General features: G+C 41.0%; 2 protein-coding genes across 2 annotated transcripts in view; one reads left to right on the top strand and one right to left on the bottom strand.

Annotated features, from left to right (window-relative positions):
• The first annotated feature begins 1,490 nt into the window (after nt 1-1,490).
• On the top strand, nt 1,491-2,551 carry WDR5B (WD repeat domain 5B). The gene is given in 2 exon segments (XM_006878238.1): nt 1,491-2,330; nt 2,332-2,551. Coding segments are annotated over 2 exon segments (966 nt in total). The 5' UTR covers nt 1,491-1,584.
• A 4,344-nt stretch (nt 2,552-6,895) lies between these two features.
• The window catches only part of FAM162A (family with sequence similarity 162, member A), an 18,107-nt gene continuing 9,038 nt past the window's right edge, over nt 6,896-15,964 (bottom strand). The window contains exons 3-5 of the mRNA XM_006869421.1: nt 11,484-11,592; nt 8,502-8,610; nt 6,896-6,988 (exon numbers count right to left, since the gene is read on the bottom strand). Of these exons, the coding sequence (XP_006869483.1) occupies nt 6,896-6,988; nt 8,502-8,610; nt 11,484-11,592 (311 nt within the window). The remainder of the gene's footprint in view (nt 6,989-8,501; nt 8,611-11,483; nt 11,593-15,964) is intronic.

Here is a 15,964-nt window from a genome sequence, read left to right as displayed (position 1 = left end):
GTGACTCATAGCAACCCCATTTAGGGTTTATAAGGAGTGGCTGGTGGGTTTGAACCACCAACCTTGCCGTTCGCAATCCAGTGCTTATTCTACAGTGCCACACCAGGACTTCAAGCATACAACAGGAGACCTTTTTCTAAATTCATATTCTACTTTAAGTCTTGACTGACAGTATCATGGAAAACATTTGCTTCTTATCTCCAAAGGTAAGTACATCTTTAGAGCACGTGTAGTTTACATAATACTTTTACAGGCGTTGTTTCTTAAAACTAAGGAAAGACTTCCAAAGCAAGAGTTAACTTACTTCCATTTCTAACCTCATTCCACACACTCTTTGGTCTTTTCTAGTCTTAAGCACTTCTATGGAGATCCAAATTTCTACATTTTCTTGGGAGGTTAAGAAAACTTTTAGGAAGTACTAAAGCAAATGTTTGTTCATTTCCCCAGCAATACCATGTCACGATAAAGTCCTCCAGGCCCGAAGTTTTCACAATCTGGGCACAAATTTCGCTGTCATTCCCTTGCCTACATGAAGACTTGCCTTTACATTGCCACGCTGGTCAAGTAGGGCCTATGCCACCAGGTTCTTGACAAAAACTAGAAGGGGGCACAGCCGAAGCTAGATGCGGGAAAGCTTACACAGGCGGTGCCAGAGTTGCTGGCGGTTTTCCGAAGGGTGCAGTTTGGGTAGTTGCGTTCCAGATGTGGGCTTTACCCTTCGGCTAAAAGGCATCAGCAAAATTCTGTCCTTTCTCGTGACTCAGCTATCAAAAAAAAATTAATGTTCTCTTAAATATACACTGCCAAACTCCTTAATTTTGCCCTCCTTCAGCTAATCCAAGAGAACAGTCTTGTGTATTCCCGAGGCAGAATACAACCGGAAGAAAAATACTTCTTTTGCATAAGCCTCTCTGATTGGGCATTTCGGTTAGGAAGTGGTGTGGGTGTGGGGTGGGGGGGGAGAGGGGGGGTGCGTGATAGTTGAAAAAACTCTCCAGGCGCATGCGTTTAGCTGCTTTTCCGGCTTGCTTAGTGGTTGACATGTTCGGAGTTTCTGCAGATTGTAGCTTTCAGGCCCGGGCCGTGGATTTTGGTTCCACTTAGGTTTTCTCTTAACTTCTGAAATGATTAAAGCTGTGATTTATTCACCCTCAGGTACTTAAAGCCTTTGTCTACTAGACGGCCTCCTTGTTCTAAAGAATTTCGGAGCTATGGGGAAGGAGCGGGGGAGGAGCGGTATAAAGACGTTGTGTATAAATCCGGAACCCTGTCGCTTTTGACCGCTTTTTCCCGTTAACAGAATTCTTAACATTAGTATCTTAGTTGCCCATGTCTCACAGGACTCTCTTAATAGTATTTCTCAGGTGTTTATTTACAAAAGAAGAGAGTAAAAAACAAGTGGTCCAAGTTGTGCTGCTGACTTAGTATTGTGAATAGTTCACTACCCAGAAAGTATAAAGATTTAAAGGCGGTTTTTAGTCTAATGTTTTTATCTTACTCTTTCTGAGCAGAAATTTACAGTGCTGGACTGGCTGGCTCAGCGTAGGACATCTAGCCAGTGTACTGACTTGGGACTTCAGAGCCATGGCAACGGAGGAGTCCGCCTTCCCTTCCGCCAATTCAAGCAAGCAAAGGCCTGAAAAACCCAACTATGCTCTCAAATTTACTCTCGTGGGACACACGGAAGCAGTATCATCAGTTAAGTTTAGCCCTAATGGAGAATGGCTAGCAAGTTCTTCTGCTGATAAACTCATTAAAATCTGGAGAGTCTCTGATGGAAAATGTGAGCAAACACTGTATGGTCACAGTCTGGAAATATCAGATGTTGCCTGGTCATCAGATTCCAGTCGTCTTGTTTCTGCCTCCGATGATAAGACTCTAAAGATATGGGATGTGAGATCTGGAAAATCTTTGAAAACTCTACAAGGACACAGTAATTATGTCTTTTGCTGTGATTTCAATCCGCCATCCAGCCTCATCATCTCAGGATCTTTTGATGAGAGTGTGAAAATATGGGAAGTGGAAACGGGAAAGTGCCTCAAGACTTTGCGAGCTCATTCCGATCCCGTTTCTGCTGTTTATTTCAATTGTAGTGGGTCCTTGATAGTGTCGGGCAGCTATGATGGACTCTGTAGAATCTGGGATGTTGCTTCAGGTCAGTGTTTAAAAACACTTGTTGATGATGATAACCCTCCTGTCTCCTTTGTACGATTTTCTCCAAATGGAAAATATATTCTTACTGCAACTTTGGACAATACTCTTAAACTATGGGATTATAGCAGAGGCAGGTGCCTGAAGACCTACACTGGTCATAAGAATGAGAAATACTGTATTTGCCAATTTTTCTGTTACTGGAGGAAAGTGGATTGTGTCTGGTTCAGAGGATAACCTGGTTTACATTTGGAATCTTCGGACTAAAGAGATTGTACAGAAATTACCAGGTCATACGGACGTTGTGATTGCAGCAACTTGCCATCCTACAGAAAACATCATTGCATCAGCAGCATTACAAAATGACAAAACAGTTAAACTGTGGATGAGTGACTACTAAACTATTTTTAAATCTAGTAGAGCCAAGGTAGCCAAAAAACAAACAAAAAACCACACCAACCTACTGAATTTGAGCTGTTTTGTATTTCTTTTTCAAATTGTCTTTTTAAAAAAAATGTTTTATAATTGTGAATTATGTGATAGTTTACATGGGAGATCATTAGCTTTACATTCATCCTATCGTATAACATTTCGTTGCCATGGTTACAGTCCCCTCCATGCATCATCAACCAAGGACAGGGTATATACTTGCAAGCCTGCCCCTCACCCCCACCCCCGGATCATCAGCACACAGCCCCTCTCCCTCTCTGGGTGTAGAGTCCCCAGCTGCTCCATCTCTCCACATCATCTTTGCCTCCATCTCTGGTGTCACTGTTTCTCTGGGTAGGGTCCTACACTCACTCCACTCTTCTCCCTTGATGGTCCCAGGGACCTCTGCTCCTGGACTGAAAAGTCAATCACTCCTCTCCTTTTGCTACAAAACATCTACCTTTACATTTCCAGCCCTCCCAGGCAGTCCAGTTAGCAATTACTCACTATTGTACCACAAGAGTCCTATTCCCATATCCTTTTATCAGCCCTGCCCAGACAGACTGGATACTACTCAGTGGAGATTCTACCTTCCTTCAAGCCCTCTGGATCTAGGCACCCTCTTGAACATTTGTAAGCCAGTCACTTCTTGCCTTTGTAGCCCCCTCTCCCCCCCTATTTTAAATAGCCATAAATTTCACATAAATTTACAAAGCAAGACAGCTGCAAAATCAAGTGTAGAACCTGGGGCTTCTGACTTCTAATCTTGAGGCCTGTTCTTAATCTCTGTGGCTGTCCCTATATGGCTTCCTTCAGTGACTATTCTAGAGGATCAATTTGTTTGGGAAATATTTAAAAATAAGGTTGAAAAGACAGGATAACATTAAATGAAGAGAGCAGGGGACTTTAGAGTAACTCCAGGATTTTTGGTTTGGAAGATCAGTCTAGAATGGTGGTGAAGGACTGGAGCTGCACGCCAGGTACTGCCCACACACTTCAAGTAAATAATCTTACAAAACAGGGCAGAAGCAGCACATGGTGATGGTGGTCATGTGCTGTGGAGTCGGTTCCGACTCAAAAGCGACCCTGCGTAGGGTTTCCAAGGCTGTAAATCTTTACGGGAGCAGAAAGCCTCACCTTTCTCCCACAGAACGGCTGGTAGTTTCGAACTGCTGAACTTGAGGCTAGCAGCCCGACTCGTAAGCACTGTGCCACCATAGCTCCTTAGGAACAGCACATATATGAAATCAAGTCTGCAAATTATGGAAAATAAGACATGGTCGTTAAAGTGCTGTTGATTCAGTTCCGACTCATGGTGACCTCTCATACAGGCTTTCCAATAAGCTGCTGGTGGATTTGAACCACCAACCTTGTGATTAGCAGTCCACAGTACCGACTCATAGCAACCCTATGCACAACAGAATGAAACACTGCCTGGTCCTGGGCCAACCTCACAATTGTTGCCACACTTGAGTGCATTGATGCTGCCACTTGGCCAATCCATCTCGCTAGGGGTCTTGCTCTTTTTCTCTGACCCTCCACCTTACCAAACATGAGATCCTTCTCCAGTGACTTACCTTATAGTGCCACACCAAGTCATGGTTAGGCTTGCGTTAATATCAAGACAAAAACCCAAACTAGAAACCAGAGGTAAATACCATCTTCCTAAAGATCTCTCACTCCCTTGCCAGGCTGTTCCCTCTCATGATTTTCAGGCAAGCTGTCTCAGTGGTGTGATTGCTCTCCTTCAGTATGTGTGTTTCTGAACGAACTCCTCCCCAACCTTCAAACAGCTCTGCAGTCATCCCTTTGTGATGCCTGCCTATACAACCACAGGGGATAGCCAAGCTAGGTTTTTTCTCTTTCGATAGCTTCTGTTTATGCAAAAGATATTGTTTACCTGTTTGTATTGTAATTGTTTTGCAGGCCATGTTTCCACTAGAAGGTACACTCTGTGGAGTTAGGAAGTATGTTGTATTCATCTCTGTAGGTTACAGTTTTTACATAACGAAGGGACTCAACTAATGCTTGATAAATGACAGTGAATGATACCATCACAGCTTTCATTCCTTCCTTCTCCAATCTCAAGAAATCGTAGTAATACATTTGTAAACTTTTTGTTGATTAAAAATAAACTATATCCTGTGACTGTATCCTCAAATAGTAACTTATAGGAACATATAGGCTTTTACATTTTAAGTGTAGTTGAGTCAGTTCTAACTCATAGCGACCTGGTGTAGGGTTTCCAAGGAGCAGCTGGTGAGTTTGAACTGTCGACGTTGTGGTTAGCAGTCCAGTGCATATCCTACCAGAATGCCATATAGGCTTATAGAAAATATAAAATAGTAAAGTTTCAACTCACTGTACCTATGGAGACATGATAAATATGTACAAAAGTTAGAAAGTAAGCAAAACTTTATAAGACGAATTTAACTGAAAACAATGAAGGAAAACACTTATTTGTTGTGTCTTCCATAGTCCCTTAGAATAGTGCTCATCCAGTTTGACCGGCTTGGTAAATGCTGAGGACTATAAGACACTAGAGGTATTAGTACAGAATGACTGCTGGGAGGCTGACATGTGAGGGAGCTGTGATAGGGGATTAGCTAGGGCAGCTCTGAAATCCTGGCCCGGATATTACTGTTGAACCCATAAAAAAAAGTGGTGGTGGCGATGGTGGTGTGCCATGGAGTTGTTTCCAGCTCATAGTGACCCTTCGTAGTGTTTCCGAGGCTGTAAATCTTTACGGGAGCCAAAAGCCTCATCTTTCTCCCACGGAACGGCTGGTAGTTAATGAGAAATGACTAGAAATCTTGTATGGTAACATTTGTGAGCTTTCGTTTAATGAAACATTACAGCAGGTCTTTAAGCTACATCACTTTCAAATGCCTCTTCAGAAATTAAAAATAGTATTCTGTGAAGAAAGCCTGCTTATTTTTAAACTGTACCCAGTTCTAATTAAGTAAGATACAATATAAATGTTCCCAAATAAGCAAGAAAATGTAATGTGCTAAGATGGACACAAAATGATGCCTTTTGATGGTAGCTTTGCAAGTGATAAAAATCAAATAATTTCATCTTTACAGAAAGTCAAGTGACTCTTTACTCTGAAGTATACATGACAGATATCATTTACAATGTTATCAGATTATCAAGTTATTGGCAGAGTAGAGCATTGCATTTTACTATTTCATTAAACCAAGTTCCTCTACAGTGACCTGGGGAGAACTGCAAGACGGCATGGCTGTGAGGACTTGTCACCCATTAATACTCACGAAGCAGGTGAGAGTAAGTGAAATATGTAAAACAGAAACCAGTATCCGTACCTAAATATGAGACGGTAAGTCAAACTAAAAACGACATACAGACCAGGTGCAAATGTTCATCTTTCAACACTACTACAATAAGAAAATATATTAGAGCGATTTTCACAATTGAAATTTTGTGTAAAAGCTGCAAGAAAAGAACGAGTTGGGAATTCTTAGTCATGGTACAGAAGAAGTGCCTGCTTGCCCCAAATAATGTCATATCACTAGGATTTCTAAGTCTAGAGATTCATCACCTTGCCAACACTTACTCAGAAACTGCCCTCCTAGCATCCTCTGTCTGCCAGCATGCCGTACGATGACAGAAGTGTGGTATGGCTGCTTACCAGGCCTTTACGAAGCCTCATGGCATGGGGGGAGGACATCTTCAATGTGGATCTGGGCAGTGTCCTCACCTGGGAGGTCTGATGGCTCCAGAAACAAGTCCATGGAAGAAAAAGCAAACCCGTTGCTGTCAAGTTGATGCCAAGCCCCAGTGAGCTGGTGTGTAACAGAGCAGGAATGCTGCTCCATGGGGTTTCCATGGCTCTAATCTTCATGAGAGTGCCAGGCTTGCCTTCCATAGTATTACTGGGTGAGTTTCAACAGCCAACCTTTCAGTTAGTACAGTTAGTAGACAAGCACAGTGGTTGGTGCCGTCGAAGAACTAGACAGCATTGTGGCCTTTTGGGAGAAATCACTTTGGAAATAGGAATAAAAGCATTGCTACTTGACTAAAAAGAGTTAAAGTTGAAATAAGTTGTCTCATTTTTCATTCTTTAATTTTTCCCAAAAAGCTAAGCGGCTGCCTTTTACTTGGATCAAAGCCATAAACACAGGCAAGTGGTTCTTTAAGAAAATTTATTTGTACCTCTAGAGCAGAAATAGGTAAGTCTGTGCAAACAATACTTTCATGAAATGCATCCTCGTACCACATCCTTTTCAACATAGACTTGTGGTTGCAACATTACTCCTGGATTTTCAAAATGCAGGCACTCTGGATACTTCTGCTACTCTGCTTTGGCCTTCATTGCTGCTTCCTCTCTCAGGCGAGCTTTCTTTTCTAAATTCATGCTTGTTAACGACTCATTTCTTCTGACAGCCTAAAGGGAAGCACATTTTAACAGGTGATTATTTGTGCCCATTTGAGGGGTGATGCGATGTCAGGCCCTCACGTGACGACAGTAGGTTAAGCAGGCCACAGCAGCCAGTCCAACACAAGAAATGCCACTCCTCTTCCTCTGCTGTCTCATCCTGCCAGCCCCCTTTCTTCTTCCCTTATACAGACCTTGTTGTTGTAAAGTGCTGTCAAGTCGGGGTTCCGACTCATAGCGACTCTGTGTAGGGTTCCCAAGGAATGGCTGGTGAGTTTGAACCGCTGACCTTGTGGTTCAAACCAACCTTGTAGTCCAGTGCTTTACCCCCCATAGCGCCACACCAGGACCCCCTCTTATACCTTATCCCTTGTTTTCCTCTCTCGTTAGTGGCAAGTCATTCTGGTTTTCATTTCTATCCCTATTGTCCTTTCACTGTCCTTCACTGCGGCCATTAATTTCTTCCCATTTGTACACTCTCAAACCCGTCTAGCTCCTACTCCTTTCTTATCAAAAACATTCAGCTTTGGGGATCCTAAACTTTACCAAAATGCCACCACCAGTGACTTCGGCAGTCTCTATCCTAATAGTCTATCCTTGGAGAGCAGACAGCAGTGGGGGAAGGGAGAGGCAACCATCCTCTGCCCTTGTTCTCCTCCATGTGAGTGCGGTTACATTTCTGTAAGATTTAACCAAGATAGGCCAGTTTCAGAACTCTTACTACCAAAGAAGTGAAACTAACACCCTATATATGGATATTTTCTTTTATCTGTCATCTCACATGTTCAGAATTCAGTTTGAGGAGGAAGATAGGAAGTTGTTAGTGAGGAGGACAAAACATACAATGGCTACATTCTCTTAAATCACAGTGAAGTTCAAAAGCACTCTGTTCCAGGAGCATTTACCAGTTTGACCAGTTTGAGCTTCAAGTATAGAACAGTGTTAATAATGGCCACCCAGATTAAAGGGAGCTCTGGTAGCGTAGTGATTACCAATCGGTCTGCTAATCTCATGGTCAGCAGTTCAAAACTACCAGCTGTTCCACGGGAGAAAGATGAGACTTACTGCTCCTGTAAAGATTTAGAGCCTTGGAAACCCTATACAGGGTCACTATGAGTTGGAACCGACTCAACGGCACATAACTACTACAACTACAACCCAGATTAAGGTGAGGCTGGATAAGCTCATGCACTGAGGGCACTGTAGAAACATGCACGGGGGTTATTAAATATGTCAGTATCAATTCTTGTTTCACAGTATTTATGACATCTGTAGTAATGGAACAATTTTGTTTTTTCTTTACGCAAAACTAATTTAGTCTGTCACCACCATACCAAATTTGGTGGTGATCTGTTATTTACCCCCAAGTCCATTACCACAGATTTATCCCTAGCAGCTTTGTTTTCTGATCCATTTTCATGCAGAAAATGACTTCCTATTCTCTGAGTATGTACAAGAGTCATCCCCTGATTTCGTCTATGTTTTTTCATTCCATGGAGGAAGAGAGTTAGGCCACACTCACCTTCTTTCCCTCAATCACCATGAAAATGCATCCTGCCACTGTCAGGGCGATCATTAGATAGCTGATCTTCACCCGGATCTTGTTCTTTGCAGCATCAAGCATCTCAAACCTAATACAATGAGATCACGGGAGAAAGTTACAAACGTCTCTTTCTGAGATCACCAGCAGGATACAATGCTCTGCACCACATACTAGAAGTGATTGGAGATCTTGTAGGACCTTGGGGAAGAATGGGGCATTTCCACATCATATATAAAATGCAGTAAGATGTTAAGTGTTGCTGAGTCAGTTCCAACTCATATCAACTGAGTACAGCATTTTCAAAGAGCAGCTGGTGGGTTTGAACCATGGATCTTGTTGTTGGCAGTCCGGTGCTTATGCTACAGCACCATACCAGGACTCTATACAATAAAATAGCACAAATCTAGAGGAAGATGAAAGCTTTAAGAGGAAAGTGTGAAGACAGAAAAGGTAAATCAGGAACAAGGCCAAAACAAAACAAAGGCTAGGCATATTATATTCATTTGCATTTGCTATGGGGGCTCTAGTTTTGACTTTAAGGTTTCTAGCAGCCAATGTTAAAACTGAAGCTGGATGTTGTTGCTGTGAAGTGCTGTTGAGTCGGTTCCAACTCATAGTATATAGGGTTTCCAAGGAGCAGCTGGTGAAGCCTGATAGGTATACAATCTATAATGTTCTGAGAAAACCAGCAGCTATTTCTCCCTGGAGTTATCAGGAAGAAGATATGCAACATAAGGATCGTCTGAACAATACCCTACAAAAATACTGCAATGAGCTTCCTACTTTTCAACACAAAGCACAATTCAGGAGGGAAATACACACAAAGAACACTCAACATGTCCTCTATATAGAATGAGCTTTTTATATTCTGTTTTGAACTAGCAATAGATTTTAGACTATCTGGGACAATGGAAAGATCATTAGCACTTTGAACTAATGTTTTGCTAAAACTGGCAGTGAACTTGAGGTCATGCTCTTTGGCAAGTGTTTTATGTGTTGTTCTTCCAAACTGTCTGCTGGCTACAGACCCGTGTGCTTTAACAGAAAGTGAAGAGTTGGAATATCATTCTTGTGTGAAAGTTAAGAAGCCTAACCAAGAACAGCCTAAAGAAAAGGCTACTTCAGCTTGGTGATGGGGCAGGTAAGCTGAAAGGCCACTTCTGTGGGTCATGCTTCCATTACTACGTGTCTGGCCGGCGCCTCCAGGCAGACATATGGAGTTTTAATGGGACCCAGATAGAGAACTTCTGGCCTACTCAGAAATAATTATCTCTAGATGAAAGGGCTGCAGTGCTTTCAGCTTCTTTGTATTTTCCAGATTTAAACACAAATTACATTTGAAATCTGGGTCAGTTTGTGAGAGAAGGTGCAGAGGGAGAGGACCCTGAAACATATACAGTGTGACATAGAGCTGGGACCCGGTGAGACAGCAGAATGGATAGCACAGGTACAGATGCTGGGCCCACAGGGTGGCAGGAACCAGAACAACTGCTCAGCTCAGTGGACAGCTCAGTTAGAAACAGCTGAGAGCCCACCAACCACAAACTAACCACTCACGTTGACAATCTTTTATGTGAACTGCCATTCCTAACTGAAGTACTGTGATCCCCATGAAAAGTGATACAGTTTCGATTTGAGGGAACATTAAAAAAGCAAAACACATTTCAGTGAGGTAATGAAGTCTAGAGGTGGGCAGAATCACCTCAGTCTGAGAAGCACTGGTGCTGATGCTAAAGGCTCTGAATGGTGGCCACGTTAGCCAGGAGAAATTCTGAGAAAGCCTCCATATTCCCTGTGGGGCATCCGCCTATTCAGAGATAGGGATTTTGGACAGAGCTCCTGGAAGTTCCCTTGCAGGAAGAAACTCTTCCTGCACCCTCTGGTTTGGCATTGTCTAGACACATTTTAACTGCCATGACTGAGGGAGTGGTACTGTCATCTAGTGGGTAGAAGCCAGGGGTGCTGCACAGGAGCAGCCCCCACAACAAAGAATGATCTGGTCCAATCTGTCAGTAGTGCTGAGGCCGAGAAACCCAAGGTTGGAGGATCCTATACTCAGCATCTACAAATGCTGACAAATTCTCAAGATCTCAGCCAGAGCTGGTTTTAAGGAAGATGGTGACAGGAACCATTCTTCCCTAGGTCCCAGAAAAAGATTGTGCTGCACTGAAATACTTTTATGTCTAACGCGGAGTACTTGAGAGGATTTTGTATACAATAGTTATTGTCAGTGGTGCCTAATTTATTTTAAATTAAAAACAAAAAAGTGATCATCACTGAACCACATTTCTGCAGCTAGGAGGTTAACTCCATCAGTTGATTTCAGAGAACCTGACAGCCCCTCATTAGGCACTAAATGCCATGATGATCCTAAGATATAGATTGTCTAGTACTGTTCTTATTCTAGGTACTTGCCAAAGAGGAAACATCTACAGAAATAAAAAAAATAATTGGTTGAAAGGTTTCAAGAAAGCAGAAACTCAGAGAAAACAGCTTTTCCAAAAACCCAATTTCCTTCAGTTGATTCCAACTCTCAGCAACCCCACGTGTGTCAGAGTCAAACTGCTATCTAGGGGTTCCTTGGTTGTAGCCTTTACGGAAGCTGATAATTAGGACTTTCTTCCGAGGTGCTGCTGGGTGAGACTGAACTTCAAACTTTTAGGTGAGTAGTGGTGCTGATGGTGGTTATGTGCCGTGGAGTTGGTTCCGACTTATAGCGACCCTATACAGGATTTCCGAGGCTATAAATCTTTACGGGAGCAGAAAGCCTCATCTCCTGCAGAACGGCTGATAGTTTTGAACTGCTGACCTTGCAGTTCGCAGCCCGATTTGTAACCACTACGATACCAGAACTCCTTTTTAGGTTAGTAGTTGAGCTCAAAACATCTGCACCCCTCTGGGGCCTTTAAATCAGACCAGTGAAGGGTGAAAGCAGCTTACGGTCCCAAGTACAGAACTCACGAGATCGTCTCTGGGATTTCTTCTTCCTTTTTGAAGCGACCTGACCATATCAGGATCTTCCTCTCCCAATCTGTAGGCTTGTGTAATGGCACCCTGTGGTTGTAAGAGTCTACGAGAAAAAACAAAGAAATTATATTTGTGATTATGACTCAAATTTAGCAACAGAAAAATGCTGTTTGTGCTTCCTAGCTATGTACTAAACAAACATAAGAAACCTCAAGCTAATTAGTTTTCTTGGTCTGCCCGACCACATTTATAGCTGTGTTTGTAGGAAAGGTAGGTACTCATAAACAAATATACTCTTTCAAATTCATATACTTGTGGGATATATAAATATATGCATATAAATCCCACTTTTCCTCCATTACCCATTCAGCCTATGTTTCAATCATATGCACAGACACTGAAGTTCCAAGGTTGTATATATATTACCATTTACTTCTACCCCCTTTAGCCCATGCACACTTCCCTGTGTCTTCACTAATCTTTATCATTCTTCTGCCACCCTCCCTCTTCTTGTATATTGTCCTTGCCTTCGTGTATATTCAAACCCACCAGCCACTCCTCCGAAACCATGTACAGTGTTGATAATGAGTTAGAGCCGATTTGACAGCACTTAACAATATGTATATTGCCTTCCCTGTCATCTGAGCTAACATTTGTCTACCTTTTAGTCAACGAATTGCTCTCCCTTCCTTCCCACCCCTGATAACCATCAAAGAGTGTTTATTTTAGTGGAAAAACCTTTTATACAATAGTGGTCTCAGACAATATGTGTCCTGTGATTGACAAATTTCACTCAGCATTATGTCCATGAGGTTCATCCAAGTTATCAGCTGTTTCACAGAATCATCATTATTCTTGAACATTGCATAGGATTCCACTGTGTGCATGAACCAAAGTTTGTTTATCCATTCTTCCATTGATGGGCTTTTTAATACTGTATCTATCTTTTTGGTATTGTCAATAGTGCTGTGATGAACATCAGTGTGCTTATATCTACTCATGTCTTGGCTTGTATTTCTTGTGAATACACTTCCAAGTATCTGAGGAAGCACCATACCATTATCTACAGTAGTTGAACTGTTTTACATGCCCACAGTGATGTAGGAGGGTCCCAGTCTCTCCACACTCTTATCAGGATTTGTTGTTTTCTGGTTTTTTGAACTTCACTGTTAATGGTGGTGTGAGACAATATTTCTTTGTTGTTTTGATTTACATTTCTCTAATGGTACGGTGCTGTGGGTTAATGTGTTGAACTGCAAAGTCATTTGAACCGCAAGGTCGGTAGTTCAAGCTCACCAGCCACTCCTAGGAAACCCTATACAGAGTCTCTATGGGTTGGACCCAACTCGACAGCACTTAACAACAATGGCTAATGATCGTGAACATTTCTTTTTTTGTTGTTGACTGCCTGAATGTTTTCTTTGATGAAGTGCTGTTCATGGCCTATGCCTATTTTTGAATTGGGTTGTCTTTTTTTTGTAGAGGTGTAGTTTTCTATAAATTTTAGATATTAGTTCCTTTTCTGGTGTTGTTGCAAAAAATTTTCCCCAATCTTTAAACTCCCTTTTTACTTTTTAGGCAAAATCTTTTGATGTACATAAGTGTCTAATTTTTAGGAGGTCCCAGTTATCCACTTTGTCTTCTCTTGTTTGTGCAATCTTTGTCATATATTGTTGTTGTTGTTATGTGCTGTGGAGTCAATTCCAACTTGTAGCGACCCTGTATAGGGTTTCTGAGGCTGTATATCATTATGGGAGCTGAAAGCTTCATCTTTCTCCCGTGGAACAGCTGGTAGTTTCAAACTGCTGACCTTGCAGTCGCAGTCCAATTCATAACCACTACGCTACCAGAGCTCCTTTGTCATATATTAGAGCCCTTAAAATTGTCCTTTTATATATATGTATTTGTTTTACATTTAGTCTAATCCATGTTGAGTTTGCATTTGTATATGATGTATATATATGTATATATATGTATTTGTTTTACATTTAGTCTAATCCATGTTGAGTTTGCATTTGTATATGATGTGACATATGGGTCTTGGTCACAGCTCTTCTCTGAATATTTGGTAAAATTCACCAGTGAAGTTATCTGGGTCCATCATTTTCTCTGTTCTGGAATAGTTTGAGTAAAATTGGTGTGAACTCTTTTCTGAATATTTGGTAAAATAATCTGGCCTGGACTTTTTCTTGTTGGGAGTTTTTAGTGACCTGATCAATTTCTTCTTTTTTATTATATGTCTGTTCAATTTTTCTACTTTACTCTGTGTTTAGGTAGATTGTGTTTTTCTAAAAATGTACCACTTTCTTCTAGACTTTCAATTTATTGGAATACAACTCTTCATGTTGTTGTTGTTGTTAAGTGCCATGGAGTCGGTTCCGACCCATAGCGACCCTGTACAGGGTTTCCGAGGGTGTAAATCTTTACGGGAGCAGAAAGCCTCATCTTTCTCCCGCGGAGCAGCTGGTAGTTTCAAACTGCTGACCTTAAGGTTCGCAGCCTGATTTGTAACCACTACGCGCTACCAGAGCTCCTTTTGTATTATTCTATTTCCACTGGTTCTTTTTTGACGCTACCATATCATTTCTTATGTGTGTTATTTGCATCTTTACCCTCTTTTTCTTTTGTTAGATTTACCAATGTTTTGTCAATTTTATTAACAACTTTCAAAGAAGCAACTTCTTGTCTTTTTTTAATCTTTCTATTGTTTCCCTGTTTTCTAATACATTATTCCTGCTCTAATCTTTATTTTCTTCTGGTGACTTACTTTGCTGAAGTTTTTGGTAATTTTAGGAGATGTTGTGTTTATGTGTTGATTTTGGTTCTTTCTCCTTTTTGGATGTGTGCATTTACGCTATAAGTTGCTCTCTCAGCACTGCTTTTACTGTGTCCCAAAGGCTTTTGGTATGTTGTGTTTTTGTTCTTATTTGTTTCTAGGAATTTTAAATTTTCATTTTTATTTGTATTACTACACAATATCTTTAAAGCAGGGTGTATTCAGTTTTTGTGTATTTGGTTTTATTTCCTTGATCTTCCCATTGTTAGTTTCTAATTCTATAGCATTGTTATCTGAGAAAATGCTTTGTAGTATGTTGATGTTTTAAAATTCATGGAGACTTGCCTTGAGGCCTAACACATGGTCTATTCTGGAGACTGTTCCATGTGCATTGGAGAAGAATGTGTATTGTGCTTGTTAGGTTGAATGCTCTGTACAAATCTATGTGGTCCAGTTGGTTGATTGTGTTGTCTAGTCCTCTGTCTTTGTTGAGTTTCTTTCTAGTTATTCTGTCCTTTTTTGAAAGTGGTGTATAAAAATCTGAAACTATTATTGTAGATTTGTCTATTCTTTCTTCAATTCTATTTGGGTTTGATTTATGTATTTTGGGGCTCTTTCATTGGGAGCATAGATATTGATTATGATTATGTCCTCTTGGTCAAGTTGATCCTTTAATCTTGAGATAATGTCCTTCTTTGTCTCTTATGCTGGTTTTGCTTTTAAAGTCTATTTTATAAGAAATTCATGTTGCCACTCCTGCTTATTTCTGATTGCTATTAGCTTGATACATTTTTTCCGTCCTTTAATTTTTAATCTATGCTTGTCTTTGTGTGTGAGGTTTGTCTCTTATAAACAGCATTTTGCAGGGTTCTTATCAATAGGTATGAAAAAATTGCAGTTATTTTGCTATGTGTTTTTTTGTGCTGCTGGTTTCTTTATTCCACATGTTTTCCTTTGCTAAGTTCATATTTTTTGTGCTTTTTCTGGTCAAGTTTCTCGTAGTTGTAATGTTCACAAAATCTTCATGAATTTTCCTTTTCTTGATTTGATGTGAAGGGATATTAATTTCTTCCTCATTTTAAAACAGTCTGTTTTATCTTGAAATTTACTTGACTTCCTTGCTATTTGGAATTCTATATTTTTCCTTCTTTTTGCTTTGTAGTCGACTTCACTATTGATTAGTGTCTCTGATTGCCTATTTTCAGTCTCAGTTTTATTTTCCTCTGGATACTTCTATATCTGAATGGAATTCTGGGTGGTATTACCCTTTGTCAATCTCTGGCTGTTGTCGGTTCTCAGTTCAAAAATACTTAAGTATTTTTTTGTAAAGTTGGTATTTTTTAAAAAAATTCCTTTCTGATTTTTTGGAAATATTCTAATTCCACCATTGTATTTGAGAGACAGTTTGCTTGGTGTAATGGTTTTTTAAGTTTTTAACATGGGTTTACATGGGAGAATATCAGCTTTACACTAATCCTATCAAATTTCATTTCATTGCAATGATTACAATCCTCTCCATGCATCATCAAGTAACTAAAGGGCACACCACACAGGCCCACCCTCCGGCCGCCAGCAGAAAACCCTTCTCCCTCCCTGAGTCCAGCGTCACCAGCCGCTCCATCTGTCCACGTCATCTTCTCTGGCTCCATCCCTAGCGCCACTGCCTCTCTGGGTAGGGTCCCCCTCTCCAATCTTCTCA

This window comes from Chrysochloris asiatica, unplaced genomic scaffold (assembly GCF_000296735.1).
Source record: "Chrysochloris asiatica unplaced genomic scaffold, ChrAsi1.0 scaffold00130, whole genome shotgun sequence".
NCBI classification, from domain to species: domain Eukaryota; kingdom Metazoa; phylum Chordata; class Mammalia; order Afrosoricida; family Chrysochloridae; genus Chrysochloris; species Chrysochloris asiatica.
This window is presented reverse-complemented; position numbering and strand designations above follow the sequence as displayed.